Source organism: Larus michahellis, chromosome 1, assembly GCF_964199755.1.
Source record: "Larus michahellis chromosome 1, bLarMic1.1, whole genome shotgun sequence".
In the NCBI taxonomy this organism is placed as follows: domain Eukaryota; kingdom Metazoa; phylum Chordata; class Aves; order Charadriiformes; family Laridae; genus Larus; species Larus michahellis.
The window spans coordinates 165,897,608-165,913,197 of NC_133896.1; the positions used below are offsets into that span (position 1 = coordinate 165,897,608).

At 39.0% G+C, this 15,590-nt stretch overlaps 1 protein-coding gene across 3 annotated transcripts in view; it reads left to right on the forward strand.

Moving 5' to 3' along the window:
* The window catches only part of ABCC4 (ATP binding cassette subfamily C member 4 (PEL blood group)), a 154,027-nt gene that overhangs the window by 31,085 nt on the left and 107,352 nt on the right, over positions 1-15,590 (forward strand). For 2 of the 3 annotated variants that reach the window (XM_074562976.1, XM_074562968.1), the window contains exons 8-13: positions 616-865; positions 4,719-4,823; positions 9,155-9,244; positions 9,608-9,799; positions 11,348-11,442; positions 11,550-11,636. In XM_074562976.1, coding sequence (XP_074419077.1) covers positions 616-865; positions 4,719-4,823; positions 9,155-9,244; positions 9,608-9,799; positions 11,348-11,442; positions 11,550-11,636 — 819 coding nt within the window. The remainder of the gene's footprint in view (positions 1-615; positions 866-4,718; positions 4,824-9,154; positions 9,245-9,607; positions 9,800-11,347; positions 11,443-11,549; positions 11,637-15,590) is intronic. The other variant, XM_074562960.1, reaches the window with a different exon arrangement.

Genomic DNA, 15,590 nt, shown 5'->3' on the forward strand with positions numbered 1-15,590 from the left:
AAAGGAAATACTGCAAATCCTGTGATGCAGCTTGAGGAGCAGCAGCTGAATAATGGCAGACACTTGGGTCATGGGTGAACTCTTGATCTTTTGGAAGTTGCCCTGTTTTTTCAGCTGCAGAGTAGGTCTTGATCTTATCAGGAGTTTCATGAGTCAACTCCACTGGATTTTGATATCAGAAGTATAACGAGTTTGTGGATGCTTGGCCTTTATACAGAGGTTTTTTCCGCTTTGCTCTTGTACACAACCCAGAAAGAATCAAAGCAGATTAGAATCTGTATTAAGATACTAGTTTGACCAAAGCAGAAAAAAAAGGAGTGTTTGGTTTTCTGTCTCTGAAAAATAATGATTTTCTCTAGCTACTAAGATATTAAATATAATAATCCCCCCTCAATTTCTAAGCCTTTTAAATTCTCTTTTGTGATTTTACTGTATAACATACTTTTGTTACAGTTATTTTTGAGTACAGTTCTTTACATACGAGCCGGGGTGTTGCAAGGGGAGGAGAAAGGATATAAAAGTAAAATCCTAAGAGTGGGTTTCCCTCGCCCTGTTGTTGAAGGCAACTGTAATGGGAGAGATTGATGTGATTGTGTTTATATTTTGCATTTTCAGGAAGGAGATTGCCATGGTTATGAAAAGCTCCTACCTGCGAGGACTGAACTTAGCCTCTTTCTTTGTGGCAAGCAAAATAACGGTGTTCATGACTTTCATGGCGTATGTACTACTTGGCAATGTTATCTCTGCAAGTCGGGTGTTTGTTGCAGTGTCCCTGTATGGTGCAGTAAGACTGACAGTAACTCTGTTCTTCCCTGCGGCTGTTGAGAGAGTATCCGAGGCAGTGGTTAGCATACGACGAATCAAGGTATGAGTATTGATTTGAATGGGATGTGGATTTCTTCTCTTACTGTGATATTGTTTTAATGTCATCGACAAAAGCAGCCTTACTTTAGTTTTGCAGAGTTTGGGATTTTTGATGAAATAACCTATTTTGAAAACTGGATGTGTTGCTGTGTAAGCATGTGCAAAAACATGAAATGCACTGTAGGGCAGGCTGAAATGTAAGAGAAAAATGTACGTGCAAAGAGGTGGTGCAAGCGTTTTTGAAGTGAGAGGAAATAGAGGCGTTCAGAGGCATTGGGATTGGGAGTTGGAGGACAAAGGTGACAGATGGGAGCTGCAGGATTCATATTCCATGTGCCCTGCACTACCCTGTCAGCTGTGAAGGACATGTGTGATCCCTGGCTGGTGTCTTGTGGCTGCTTTCAATACCGGAGTGAAGACGCAAATTCATTAAGGATGAACATAAGAAATGCTGCTGCTTTTTGGCAGAGGGACTTCATTTTGTTTGGTTCGCTGTGTTTAGTGTCATGTGAATAAAATAGTCATGTTTGCTGTATGTACCACTACTTTAGCATAAACTACAAGAGATAAAAGATTTAAATGCAAATTGTGTTTTGAATTTAAAACTTCAAAAATCCTATATCGTCAGGTTATTGAAATACATAATTAAAGCACGCCAGTCATGCTAGAACTTAATTTTGCAAAAAAGTTAGGTTATTCTAGTCTAGAATAGGGAACAGAAATGCTTTATATGTAATCATACAGCTTGTGCAGTGTCACTGTGCCATTTGTTGATGACAGTAGCTTGAAATGTCCTGTTTTATTTTCTTCTTCACGTGCTTGAGTATAATAAATCAGTTTCTTTGATAAATTTGTTAATTGTACTAAGCCCACAGCTAAAATACGTATTAAACAGGTAATCTTCGCACTTCAAAAAAGTGTTTTATAAAAGCTGATACAAATGGAGTTAGAAAAGGTTAATGTGTGAAAATCACAACTATGGCAATATTGTAGGCAGTAACATTTATTGTTGGTGCTTAAACTGAACTGTGTGAGAGAAGTGCTTGGGATACTGGATATTGCACACTGTCTTCTCTGTAGTCTAATATACCCTGTGTTCGGCTCCAGGCGATGCTCTTTCAAGGGATCATTCAAGCTGTGTGGGTTGAGAGACAAGGATGGCTGAGAAAGATGCCTTAGGAGAATGGTACTTAAGCAGAGGCAGTGATGATCTGTTCCCTTTTTTTCCTCCTGTCTCCTTTTCCAGCATATGCTAGTAGTCACAAGATTTTGCTTCTAATAGCTGTCTCCAACTCCCCTGCACTTATGATTCCTTAAGGATGGTTTTTGGAAACCAGCTCCAGAACTGAGGTCCTCATGAATCTGTAGCATCCTTGATGCCATCACCAACTTCTTAGCTTCCATTTCCCAAACTGCATGATTTTTCAGAGTTGGACGTTCTGCTACTGAATGGAAGGATGCTGCCTGACCAAAGATGTCTTACTGAAGTGTAAATAAGCAGAAAGGAATTAGGAGGAGAAGAGAGTAGGAAGTACAGAAAAACTGATTAAGATGATGGCTAGGTATTTGAGCAAAACTGAAAAGAATACATTTTTTTTAGAGAGTGCTTTCTCTTAGGTTTTGTAGAACAAATGAGGTTTCTGCACTGATCTTAAAGTACACAGATGGAGAGAAGAAAGCAGGAAATACTATGCTTCGGGTGACAATAGAGAACGATACTCAGATGGGAAGTAGTGGCCTTTCCTCTGTATTCATTGATACGTACATAGGAACCATGTGGCAAAGAGAATATTGTGGTCTCCTTACTGTGTCTTTTCACCCAAGCTCTTGTTTCCCCTCACCCTAGCTACATGCTTGAGAGCTGGTCTGCATCTCTTCTTGACACTTCTCCACTCTTTTGTGATGGAGCAATAGGCTCAAGGTCCCCTCACGAAAAAAAGTGAGAGCGGTTGTTTTTCAGGGGGTTATTTTGGCAGACACGCAGAAAAGAGGCTAAGTTTCAGCTAGATACAAAATACAGAGTTTCTTTCAAGGTGACAGTCATGTCTCAAGCTAATGTTTGCTTCTCAGCATTCTGTGGATGGTAGCAACTTTATTTTACCCTTCATGGGAGATTATTAAGTACAAAAAGAATCGAAGAATGTTCTAAGAGAAATTAAAAATTCTCTGAGGCTTAAGTTATTTTACTGCATTTGAAAGTTCTGTTTCTAGTGTTGATTTTTTTTTTCCTCCACTGTTTAAAATTCATGGTGTTAACCATGTCACTTTTTTCTTCATTTGTACGAGTTTTATTTGAAAACTTCCATATGTGATACTGTATCGTTTTTGAGTTAAATGGCTAGCTAGGATTTATACCTGGGATGAAGGCTACTGGTAGAAGAGAAACTCCTGGTAAATGCAGAAGCAGTGAGAGATTCCTTGCTTATAACTGCCGTGGTATTTCAATCATTGTGCAAATCCAAATCACGCTTCTGAGGTTTCTTCTGAAGTCGTACGACCCCGTACTGATTTAGGCTGTGTTTGGAGTTTCTTTCCCTGCCTTCCACCCTCTTATCCCGACTTCTCTTGCACACACGTACCTGTTCGGGCACCTAAACCAGCGCTCAGCAATACTCACCTGGCCAGAGAGCTCAGGCACGCGTGGCTTTGCACTATTGCCTGGTGATGGGGATGTACATCTATGTGCATTGAGTTTGCAGACTGCTGCATTAAAACGCTTCAGTTCTCGCCGCTCTCTGGAACGATACCGCGCTGGCTGGAGTTTGAGCCGTACCGCTGTGCCTGTTAACACCTCCAGTATTCTGCCTGCCCTCCCGTGGCTCCTGGCATCCTCCTTCTCTCTCTTCTTAGTTACTGGCTTCTGTAAGTCTTCAGCTGCTGTCTTGCACCTGCAAACTGTTAGCTCAGTCCTTGTTAACTAATCTTGGCTTCTAAGATCAAGGCCTTCCTTGTCTTCTCAAAATATCGTCTGCTACAGGCCTGTTTAAGGTCTTTATGCTCTGCGATTCAAAGCACGATAGAATTTTTCACTGGTTTTGTCTTAAACTTGTGGTAACTGTTATCCTTGAAAATCTTCTGTAGAATTTGCCCTTTTCCTTTCAAACTGTCTTTTAGCTATTTGTAATCTAGCATTGGGCAAGGTGTGCTAGAAGCGCAGCTGTGGTACAAAAGTGCATGTTCGTGTAACTTGAAGGAAAGGTTCTCTGACTGGGATATGATATAGAAGTACAGTAGTGAAAGTGCAATGAACCAGTTACGCAGGCGTAAGCAAGTTTTTTGTTAATGCCCTGGACTTTAAAAGGAGGAGAGGTTCAGAAAGCGTTCTGCAGCGTTTTTGTCACTGGAAGAGTGCTCAGCAGGGACAGTGGACAGCTTCTTACCGTGTCCTTGTTGTTTTTCTGAGCAAAACTAATGCAAAATAAGCCTTCACCATCGAAGCAGTGGAATGATAAGGTGTTGCAGTGAGGGTTTCACCTCTTCTGCGTGGGAAGGGGAATCAAACAATTCTAAGGTATGTCAGTATTTCAAGGGAAAAACAGGGCTGGTCCTTAAGTTGAGTTTGCTTCAGGAATTCTCTTTTATTGAGCAGGTTGTTGTTAGAGTCCCATAGTCCTTTTATGCTAAAACATCCGTGCTTTTGGTTTTTTTTGGGTGGAGACAGCTAGCTAGTCAGAAGTACACTGTTGAAGGCGCTGTGCATTTTGCTTTGAAAATGTAATTCCCTGATTGATTTGCAGGTGTTTTTTCTGCCCCATAATTAATGTTCTGCACGCTGCTTAAAAACATGTGCTTGCGTTCCTTTCCCATTCCCAGTCTCACATTAGGCGATATCCTGTGCTTTTCTTTTATTGCAGAACTTCCTGATGCTTGATGAGGTCTCACACTTCAGTCCACAACTGCACAGTAATAATGAGAATGTCATTCTTCATGTTCAGGATTTGACTTGCTATTGGGATAAGGTAAATTTACTTCTACTAAATTTAAGGCATATTGGTGCTACAGGCATTTTAAGTCTAAAAAGCAGTATTCCTATGTATATTGTGCTGCTGTTTTATATTCTGTCTTTTGTATGTGAGAATCCTTTGGGTATGTTAAGCTAACTCTGTAGAATAGTATTGAAAACACTATAAAGTGCATCTTAAAAGTAGCTATTCGTGAATATTATACTAAATGAAAATATGTGCGTTTCTATGTGAAGGTATCTCTTGTTATTAAACAGCACTGTACTGTAGCTGAGATACTTAAATTGGAGTTAAGGACAGACAGCAAAATAAGGTGGGCCTTAGCGTGTGGGGTTTTTTCCTGCAAACTGAACACTGATATGTCCCTTAATCTAGAACCAGTACAATATTATATGTCTCATAACAGATTTGAAAGCTTTAGAGACTAGTCCTCACGTATTTGTTACCCTGTGTATTTTATTTGAGACTGTTCAGCTACAAATTGTTCTCTGCTTAAAATGCATCAAACCCACCAAAATGACTAGAAAAAGGGACAATACGCAGGTGATAAATCTATTATGTATCCTTTTCTGTAAGAAGGGCAAAGATTTCTTTGCCTGTGGTTTCTGTTTTAAAACTGCAATTGCTATGGTAAGCAGCAATTTGCGATGAGTTGTTGGAGCTATTACGAGCTGACAGTATCCTCACAGAAGGGAAGCTTCCGTCTCCATCAGAAATGCTGGAAGCTCTAAAAATGAATTTTGCATATAAATGTAATGCAAATAAGACATCGCTTATTTCCCTGTATATACCCTCTTTCCCTACATGTGCTGTGTCCCAAGGAAGATGAAGTGTGAAAATACATGTGAGGATTTACCTACTACTACTACTCAGCTACAAAAGAAAAGTGCTGCATTATTGTTCTCTATTTTCTCAGAGTTGTCTCTGTGACATAAATTCTTTCTGAGGCATTGAACAAACTTTTAATTGATATGAAAAACTTCACGGTGAATACATTCTAATGCAAAATGGAGTGTCTTTCTTAGTCTTTGTTTTCTTCCCAAACCAACATCTGTACCATTGTTAACAGTTTATAGGAAATGGTTGCGTAATATGCCCATAAAACACCTTCATTTTTTTTTCATGAGTTGTTTATGTTGCATAAAGCAGAGCAGCATGACTGGAATTACTGGTTTCCTTTTGATTTAAAAAAAAACAAGCCAACAAACCACCCACAAAACCGTTAATGTAATTTTCATTTAGATATTCCATTGCAATGTGCATGGGAGAAGACTGGCTCTCCCAGGACTGTCAAGAGCAGCTCAGAAAGTTTCTCTTACATATTCTCACAACAATGCAAAATAATTTGACAGAGTTGCTCACTGAAAAGATGATGAGCTCTGAGAGAGAGGAGTTATAAAAGGAATAATAAAAATATGCAATCCTTTATCAAGTAACCGACTTAGGTTGCTACCCTGACTAGGTTTCTCATGACTCTTTGGATCTCTATAAACAGTGTGCAGCTGGATGCTAATTTTTTAAAGATTACGAGTCAAGAGAGAAACTAAAAAAAGCCAACAATGCACAAATCCAAAATCACTGGAAGTGAAAAAGGGATTATTAGCTAGACTTTTAGAAAAACAACCTAACATGGTGTATTACAGTTTATCAAAAGATAAACAAAACCAATTAATTCATGGTCACACTCTCGTTTTGCTAAGGCAAGTATTATCTGAATCCCACAGGCTAGTCTGATACCAGCATGGAACTAGAGAGTCTTTGGTACGGGTTTTTACCGATGTGCCTTGAGTTTAGAGAACAGTCTGTCTGCTCAACTGAGAACTTGAGATTTAAAATTCCAGAGTTTGAACAGAGGCCATATTTTTCCCCTGTAATTTTAGTCACTTTAATGTGGAGCCAGGGTAGTATGGTATTTCTGTGCAATATACGATCTCTGCATCTCTTCAGTGGGATGAATCGCTTCTTTCCCTTGACTGTAGGAGGTATAGGAAGTCTGCCCAAGCTCACCTAAGGAGATCCTGTGAAGGGATCATTCTTGTGTCCTGCTGCCCTCACACTCTGTGTATCTGTTCCCTCCCTTGTGCTGGTGTTAATGCTTGTACGTACAACCCTGTGGCGAACCAGTTCAGAGGGATAAACCAATGGAAAATGAATCGTTTATAATGTGGTTTGTTTTCTGATAGCTGAGTCCCATGAACAACAGGAACCAGGCAAGAACAAGTGGCAGCAGAAGGGAAGTGAAAGGCACGGATAGTTGACAAGGCACAAGGGTTGCTGGGACATTTGTGGTAATGAGCTGTCAGATGAACTTAGTTGTAATACTAGTCTGCGCTCTAATTTGAGTGCCTCAGTTTAGTGGCTAAAAATAGGTGTGACGAATTCAGGACAAATTGTCTTTAATTATAAGGACTGCTATTTTGCAAAAATACCATGCCCCTTAGGTGTTTGTGGCCATGCTGTTTGCTTGCATTACTACTTTTGCATAGGGTCTATGATATCTTACAATACAGCTTTAATACATAATATTTGTGTAATAGTTTTAAGACTTCTTTGAAATTTTCTGTAGTATTTTTAGGCTCTTACGGTATATTTTTTTTTGAAAACCTTAGGGTGGGTAGAAATATCTTTGCACTTTCGTGAATACAGAAGCACAACCTCAAGAGGTCTGAAGAGGGGCCCGCGTCTCTGAAAGCTTATTTACTTTTTCCATATAGACTAATTGATTTAATAAGAGATATTTTCTCTTCCTACAAACTTTGCAAGTTGGTAGAGTTCCCCTGGCCTTAGCACTAGCTGAACACCTGAACTGTGTGCTCTGGACCGAGAAATCAAATTCATGGTAAAATGCTGAGTGGGATGGGGTGGAGAAAAGGGAGAAAAAAAACCATTGATGCCACCTTGTGGAAATTAATAAGAGCAACAAAAGTAGTTTTGCAGAGTTGCACAACGCGCACAAGTTTGTGTGACCCTGATTTCGGGTGAACCCTGCAGTGCTTCTGCAAGGTGGGAGCTGTGGTGGGAGACCTGCAGCTTTGGGCTCTGGGTACGCTGCTGCCTAACCCAGTATTTCTCCTGGCATGAGTGGACACGTGTGTGCTAGCCCATCTCTCCCAGGTGTGGGTGGATACTATACCCATGTCTCCCCCAAATAATTTGGAACGAGTTGCAAGCTTCCCCTTTTCGCAGTCCCAGAACTTGGTTATGTGTCATCTTTCGTGCGGGGTTAGGTGGTGGCCTCTTCAGCCTCAAGCCTCAAAGGGTGGCTGGAGATGTTAAGCAGTCTGCAGGTTGTTAAGAGATACACTCAGTATTCTTCACCTTGCTCTTCTTTCTTGAATCTTAAGCCTGTGTTTTCGTTTGGTCCTTTAATAGAAATACTAGCACAATCCAGCTTTTTTCTTTTTTTTTCTTTCTTTCTTTTTTTTTTTTTTTTTTAAATGCATATATTTTCGTGCCTGCATTTTAGTGTCAGTCATGCTTAGTGCGGTCTAAGATGCATGTAAAGGCAGATCCTGTTACAAGGGTGTTTTGCTTTAATGAGAGGGAGCTGCACCAGGCCCTTAGGAATTGTGGTTTAGCATAGCTATTAAAGACATGAACATCCTTTCTTTTCACAAGAAATAGGCATTTTTACAACCTTGATAGGAGAGGTGCAAAATATGTTGAGAAATAAGCTCTTATCAGTAGTGTAACATAAAGGATAGGCATGCTAAAAAGGAATATTAAACAAACAATCCTAGAGTAGTATATATTCACACAAATAGCCTGCTATGTTGTCTGTGAAAAGTCTCTGAAAATCCACGATGTACAAGATGAAGTCGTGTAAAATCAAATGGCATTTTTCTATTTTCGCTTTCGATAGAGCCTTGACTACAGCAAACACAGACCTGGCTTTCCTGGGGTTCTGAGAGAGCTTCAGCCTTCCCTTTTTCCCGTGTTTGTTTGGCTACTCGGAGTTGCCAGGCTTGCCGTGCTGAGGCTGTGAATGCCGGTGCGATGGCCAGCAGAGAGCTCCTGCTTCCAAGGCTGCCGCTGCAGCCTTGTGCTGGGCTGCAGCGAGGATGTGTTGGGCTTTGAGGAAGCACTGCTTCCGCTGCCTTTGGGTTCCCTGTTCCCGAGATGCTGTTTTGTCCGTGTTACTTGTTTGCGGTGAAGGATCGGGGTCTTTCAAAAGTGTTTGTGAATTACTGAAGAGGCAAACTGTATGCCTGAAAATATGAGTTCCTAATTTACAGTGATTTATATGCATTGTTTTCTGTTTCTGAAGAGTTGGTTTGATGGTGCGTATTTCATTACTGAAGAAAATGACTTTTTTCTCAAATCTGTAGAGTTTAGAAAGCCCAGCACTTCAACAAGTTTCATTTACTGTCAGACGAGGGGAATTATTGGCTGTGATTGGTCCTGTAGGAGCTGGAAAAGTAAGTTTTAATGTTTACTCTGTTCCGTGGGTTTTTTTTACGAGTTTGTTAAACGTGACTAGCAACTTGAAAATGTGCATTTCCTTTCTGTGTATAGTAACACACTTCACATCAAGATACTGGCATTCAAGAAAGGCAGATGTCCTTCTGAGGGTGGTTCGGAGGTGGTTCAGAGTTAAACAGTACTTCGTACGTTGCTTCTAGGCTGCCTGTAAAGGGTACTAGTGCTCTTTGACTGTTAGCAGTGGTTTGATTGACAGGGTGAAATAGGCCATCATGCCAGTAAACACTGCTCAATCTCTGTGATGTCTTTAATGCAATCAAACTTCTCAATTTTTATTTTATTTTTTTAATCTTTTTCAGTCTTCGCTCTTAAGTGCTGTGCTTGGTGAGCTGCCTAAAGACAAAGGTTTGATAAACGCTACTGGAAGAATTGCCTATGTTTCTCAGCAGCCTTGGGTGTTTTCTGGTACAGTAAGAAGTAATATACTGTTTGACAAGGAATATGAGAAAGAAAAATACGAAAAAGTTTTAAAAGTCTGTGCTCTTAAAAAGGTATGGTTTTCTCTTTCTGTGTTTGATTTTCATTATCTTTATTTTTATCTTAGTGTTCTTTCACACTTGTGGTATGTGCTGCAATAGATAAGATATAGAATTGATTATTATTAGTAGTAGCATGTGAAATAAATCCTATCACTTAACAGAAATACGAGTAATTATTTTTGACTTCCGCGTGTAAGCAAATTCTTGTAATTCCTAAAACTTTCACTAGAGGGAGGTGTAGCTTACGTGAAGCACAGGCAAATTTGGAAAAAGCTATTCCCAATTATTTAATTTCATAGTCACGTTTAGCCCTTTTCAGTGGTATTATGGTAGGTGTATGTGTAAATGCAATAAAAGGTGGAAAACAAATAATAAAGCTATAGCACTATTTGTGACTTCCATTTTGTAAATATCCTTTATGCTTTTTTTTTAAATAAATGTCATGTACATTGTGTATTATGCATTGCTGACGGCTGTCAAAAGAACCGTAGTGCTATGTATTGGAGAACTTGCTGAGCCCAAGTAGTTTTATGAAAAAATATTTTTTAAAGCTCTGTGCGCAAAGGAGTTTGTGACATGAGATATAGAAGAGGATTAAGCCAGATTTGTCAAAAAACAGACATATTGCTTGGCAGCTAAAAAGGTTTTATGCAGCATGTTACGATATTCCTGTCAGCAGCGACACAGGTGAAAAGCAGATGGTTACTCTGATGAAAATTTTTTGCAAGGTTTTTGCACATGGTAGATAGTTTTAATATCTCCTGCTGATATTCAGTCATATGCTGTTGTCTAAACTTAAGGTTTTAGTGACTTTAAAAGACAGCAAGCTACATTTAAAAAAAACCCAACACTTCATATTAGATGGTAGATTTGCTTTCATAGTTTTCTTTCAAATTTATGTATCTTATAAAAGGTATGAATAAACTTTCAGAATAAGTTTTATAGCTTAATGTAAAACTTCGGTATTTCCTATTCAGGAAATACAATAATAAGACATTATTGTATAGTCTGTATAATTTTATTCTCTTACTCGTAGTCCCGAGCCTCATAAATTAACCAAATTTGTGTGATGAATGTTATGGTTATTTCTCTTGGATACATTGCAGTAGGAATAAAAGTAATGCAATTCTTAAAGACGTTGGCAAATGGAAGATAATTTACCGATAATAGTTCAGTTTTATTTATTGTGACAGCTCATTTTGTTCTAGAAAAAATAATCAATCTACTATCATACTTCATAATTTTTAGTTTGATTTTCTGAACCACCAGCAAATATTCCTTGTAACACTAAGAATAATAGCGCCCTTCCCTGTCAAAGCTGTAGAAAAAGTGAACTTTAGGATCTCACCTATTTTTCCTGCCTTCTTAATTATCTTTTGCTGAAGGTACAAAGTCATAAAGTAACTGTGGATATTTCATTTAGTATGGATCCTTGTATTTTCATAGGAGATGATAAGTTAATACTTTCCAAATTAGAAAATGTTATGTTGAAGCAGCTTTGTCGGTCTTTGAAGTTAAAACGATTAAAAAAAATAAAGATCTTGCTATCTGTTCTCTCAGGACTTGGAATTATTAGCAAATGGTGACCTGACAGTAATAGGAGATCGTGGAGCTACGCTGAGTGGGGGACAGAAGGCCCGCGTAAATCTGGCCAGGCTAGTGTTTTTTTGCTGTTTCTGAAATTTACAAATTGTCAGACTGAAGTGACTACAGCAAACAAATACAAGGTTTTGTGATACTGACTTTTCTTTAAACCTTATAGAGCTGTGTATCAAGATGCAGACATCTATCTTTTGGATGATCCACTGAGTGCAGTAGATGCTGAAGTTGGAAGACATTTATTTGAAAAGTATGTTACTGCTTTATTGTTACTTAAAAGATAATCGTTGTCTTCTAATTCCTTACAGAAAAACTTGAGAAAGCTTTTTTGGGGAGATGGATCTCTTCACAAAACTTAAGGCATTCCCTTTTTGCATTTATTTTTCCTCTATTTTATGCATTTGGAAGATGTATAGTTTTTTTCCTTTGTGTGTCTTTCATTTTGGTCTTTATTTTAAAAGCCCTGTAAAAGTCTGTTTTGAAGATATAATTAGTATTATTCTTAAGGAAATATATGCCATTTTCTTGAGGAAAATGTCAGATTTCATACAGGAGTGTTGGGGTTTATGAATATTGGGGTTGATGAATACTAGTACTGAGTGAAGAACAATATAGGGTGGGGTCTTAGTTTGCTGCAGCTTTATTTGCGTAGTAATAAGCACTTAATTCAAGTGGCTAAAGAAAAGGACAGAACTCCGTTAGTCTTCAGTGATTTTTCATTTTGGTTCTTGAATGATTGGAATTTCTCTCAGGTAGGTGGAACAGGAAACTCTGGCCTGCAGGGTGGACTGTGGAGAGCAGAAACAGAGGAAAAGAGAATGTATAAACTTACTATGAGAGACAGAGAGATATTGGACCTTCCCCCATTCCTGAAGACATAGGAGAGTGTTCGTTAAAAGTCAGGTTCCCTTCTCAATAAATTTCGTCCTTTTGTCCCTCTCTTCTTTCAGACTTGCTAAGCTGTGTCACATAGTGAGTATGAGAATAATCCAGTTATCCCCAGCCAGTGTTTCATCCTTGCCTTTTCATAGCCTGTGCCTCTCGATATCGAAAGGTACAATCTAGAATTTATTAGAAGTAGAAGGAAAAAATTCCATTGACTGAATTCAGTGGGCTTTGATTGAAGCCTTAAATGGTAGCATTTTCTTGGGCATACTTAACATCCTTTGAATTCCATGCTCCAAATACATGAATTAGTTTTGGTTTTACTGTTGTTCCCTCCTCTCCACCCCTAGACAGTCATAAAATCTTGTCTTGCAGAAATGGTTGTAGAATTTGCATTGACTAGCATTGTATGTGTGTTCTTTTTCTCTATCCGGGGAAAGCTTTTAGTATCTAAATTTGAAAATTGTACTTCCTGTTGATGTTTGCAGTTTCAAATCTGGACATCCCTCTGAAACCCCATCAACATTTTGTTATTGATTTCTTCAACTGGCTACTGTTTGTTTCCATCAGCCAGTATGGAGTAAGAATTTTTATGATGCATAGGCTTTTACGGTCATTATTCTCTGCAGGATCGTTTTCACCTGCCACAACTGATAGGTGGAACTCATTACTTCTGGAGTTCACACGGTCTATCAAATTCCTTTCATGCCTGTTGAAGCCATCTAGGCTTTAGCTGCTGCTTTTCTGTTTCTGCACAAGATCTCTCTACAACTCCAGCATCTGACTGTGTGAATTCTGAAAGTGCACCCACCTGAGCTGTCAACCTGTCTCTCCCTTAAGGTTTTTTCACAAAGAGGAAAACAGGAAAGTATACAGTAGTGCCTTGCGAAGGAGGTTGGGTCCCCTCTTCAATTTATTCTGTTTTATGTGAGCGGTGGCACTGGTAACATCTACATCTTGCTGCAAAACTGGAAGTCTGGATTTTTGTACATGCAAAAACTATAAAGGAGCTAGAAACCATTGCTCTGCAAGCGCAGTGTATGTTTAGCCAATAAATAGGTGGAGGGGAGGAAGAATATGGGGATTATCTCAGAGAATTTGAAACTCAGAAAACTAGCTGGGGTTCTTTTTTTCACTTTTGTTTACTTTTCCTCCCTAACTCTAGATCAGCTTGAAAAAACAGATAAAAGCAAAATGAAAGCATTTTATGAAGAAAATGGACTGGGTGGAGTACACTGAGCAATGCCTCCCTGTTCAAAATCTTAAGGGAGGGCTTTTTTATAAACAGAAGTTGTCTTCTGAGGCCTTCATGGCAGCTATAAAAGGTGCCAGGGGTAGTGGGAAGGGTGTTATGTTCAGTAGCTCGCCTTGAATAACGAGGCAGGGCATGTCCTTTAATGTTTCCTGAATAGTGCTAGAAATGTGGAGAAGAGAGAGAGCACTTGGGCAAGAATGATTTCTTAGAACATGGTGCTGAGGAATGTCCAAGGCACCACTTCATACAAGCTGCCCCTAGGAGTCCAAACCGCAAGGCATAAAACAATGGACCAAATGGAAGAAACAGGGGGTTATTTAATGAGAATCTGAAATGGATATTGTTCAGTTCACTCGCACTTTTTTTTCCTTGTAATTTTATATTAATGTTTAATTTTTTTAGAAGTGCCTAGTCTATGCGTTTACATCTAAAGATAGGTATCTTCCTAGTAAATCCCCACAGCTATGGTCTGTGGATGGCTGCTTCATTACATCTGCTGCTTCTCCCCGTTCTGTTCAGCTGCTGTAGTAGACACTTCAAAATATATAAATACTTTTCAAGTGAGAAAGAATGCAAGTAGCACAGCTCCAATGGGAAAACAGTCCACGATATTATTAATAAGGGATTGTGTCTCTTAAGAATTTCTCCATAATACAGACAAGTTGTTCCATGGATGATGGAGCAGATAAAGCCAGTTTTTCAATGAATTCCTCTCTCCTGGGCCTAGTAAGGTATAAACTGGAGATTCCCTATTTTTGTGTTATTTTGTAGACTCTCTTCCTGTGGGTTCTCTTTATAGTTAACAGTAGGCATGCTTTAGCCTTTTCCTAATGGGAGGGCACCAGAATAGTTCTGTGGTTTTGTATATATTTTTGTGTGTATACAAAAATATGCATATATTTTTTATATAAATGTATATATATATAAAAATAAATCTTTTCATTAACTTTTAAAGAATGTTGTATTTTGAGACCTCTAGTTTTGAAATGTGGACACCCACAGAGATACGGTAGTACGTTTCCTCGTATGATGAATTTTGGAGTAGCCTGTGATTTCTAAGAAAAATCATTCAGTTGTGCTTGGATACCAAGAAATTTCCTGCTCTCCCTGTGCATTTTTGTAGACATGTTTCTATAGATTATATGGTTTCAGATCACCTTTGTAGAGAAATTAAATTGTGTCCCATCAGTGATACTGACTCAAAAATGATGTTTTTAAGACTGAGATTTATATTCCATCAGTCTATTGAGACGAATGCTCTTCTCTAGGTATTGTTCTTCCTTTGTACCTTTTCCAGTGACAGGAGCTCTGTGCCAGTCTCAGTTGACGATCGGCCTGATTTCTTTCTGTTCCTTCTCTGTGCTTGTGAGAGTAGACAGAGTTGCAGGACAGTTTGGGAATCTTTTAAAATCAGACCTAAAGTTGTGACGATGCTTGGGAGTTGTATGCACAGGTGTATCATTCCTACTATCAAACAGAATTCTGCAAGGCTCTTTTTTTTTTTTTTTTTTCTTTTCCTTTTTTAGCAGGAAGTTGTTCTGAATGTATGGTCGTTGGTCTTTTCTCTCTCAGTTTTGCCTCTGGAACTAGATTAAAGCTGCAGAAGAAATCACTGCATTTATCAAAGGAAAGTAATGAACTTTAGCATCTATTTAGGTGGCACACCTTGGTTCTAGGCGATGGCCTTCTGTAGGAACTCAAGGGACATGTGACTGGGCAATGGGTCACGGGATAACCATGTGTTGAGGCTGACCGGAGAGTCACCTGGCAAGTTGACCTGGTGTCCTGAAAGATAAAGTCTCCTTTGCCATCTGAGGTAACTGAGTGTTCCTCTGTAAGGGAGGGAAGGGAGCTGGCATGGTTTTGTAGCGAAGGTATCCTTTGTAATTGCAGAGAAAGGAGAGGAAGAATTGAATGGACAGCAAAGAGGAATGAGAAATTCCATCATGTGAAGTACATGGATTAAGAGATCCTGAATTCCTTGGTGCATTCTTAGCTAAGCCCCAGAAGTGCTTGAGGGGAGGAAGAAAATGAAGCAGGGAAAATGAGTAAAAGGATTTTTTA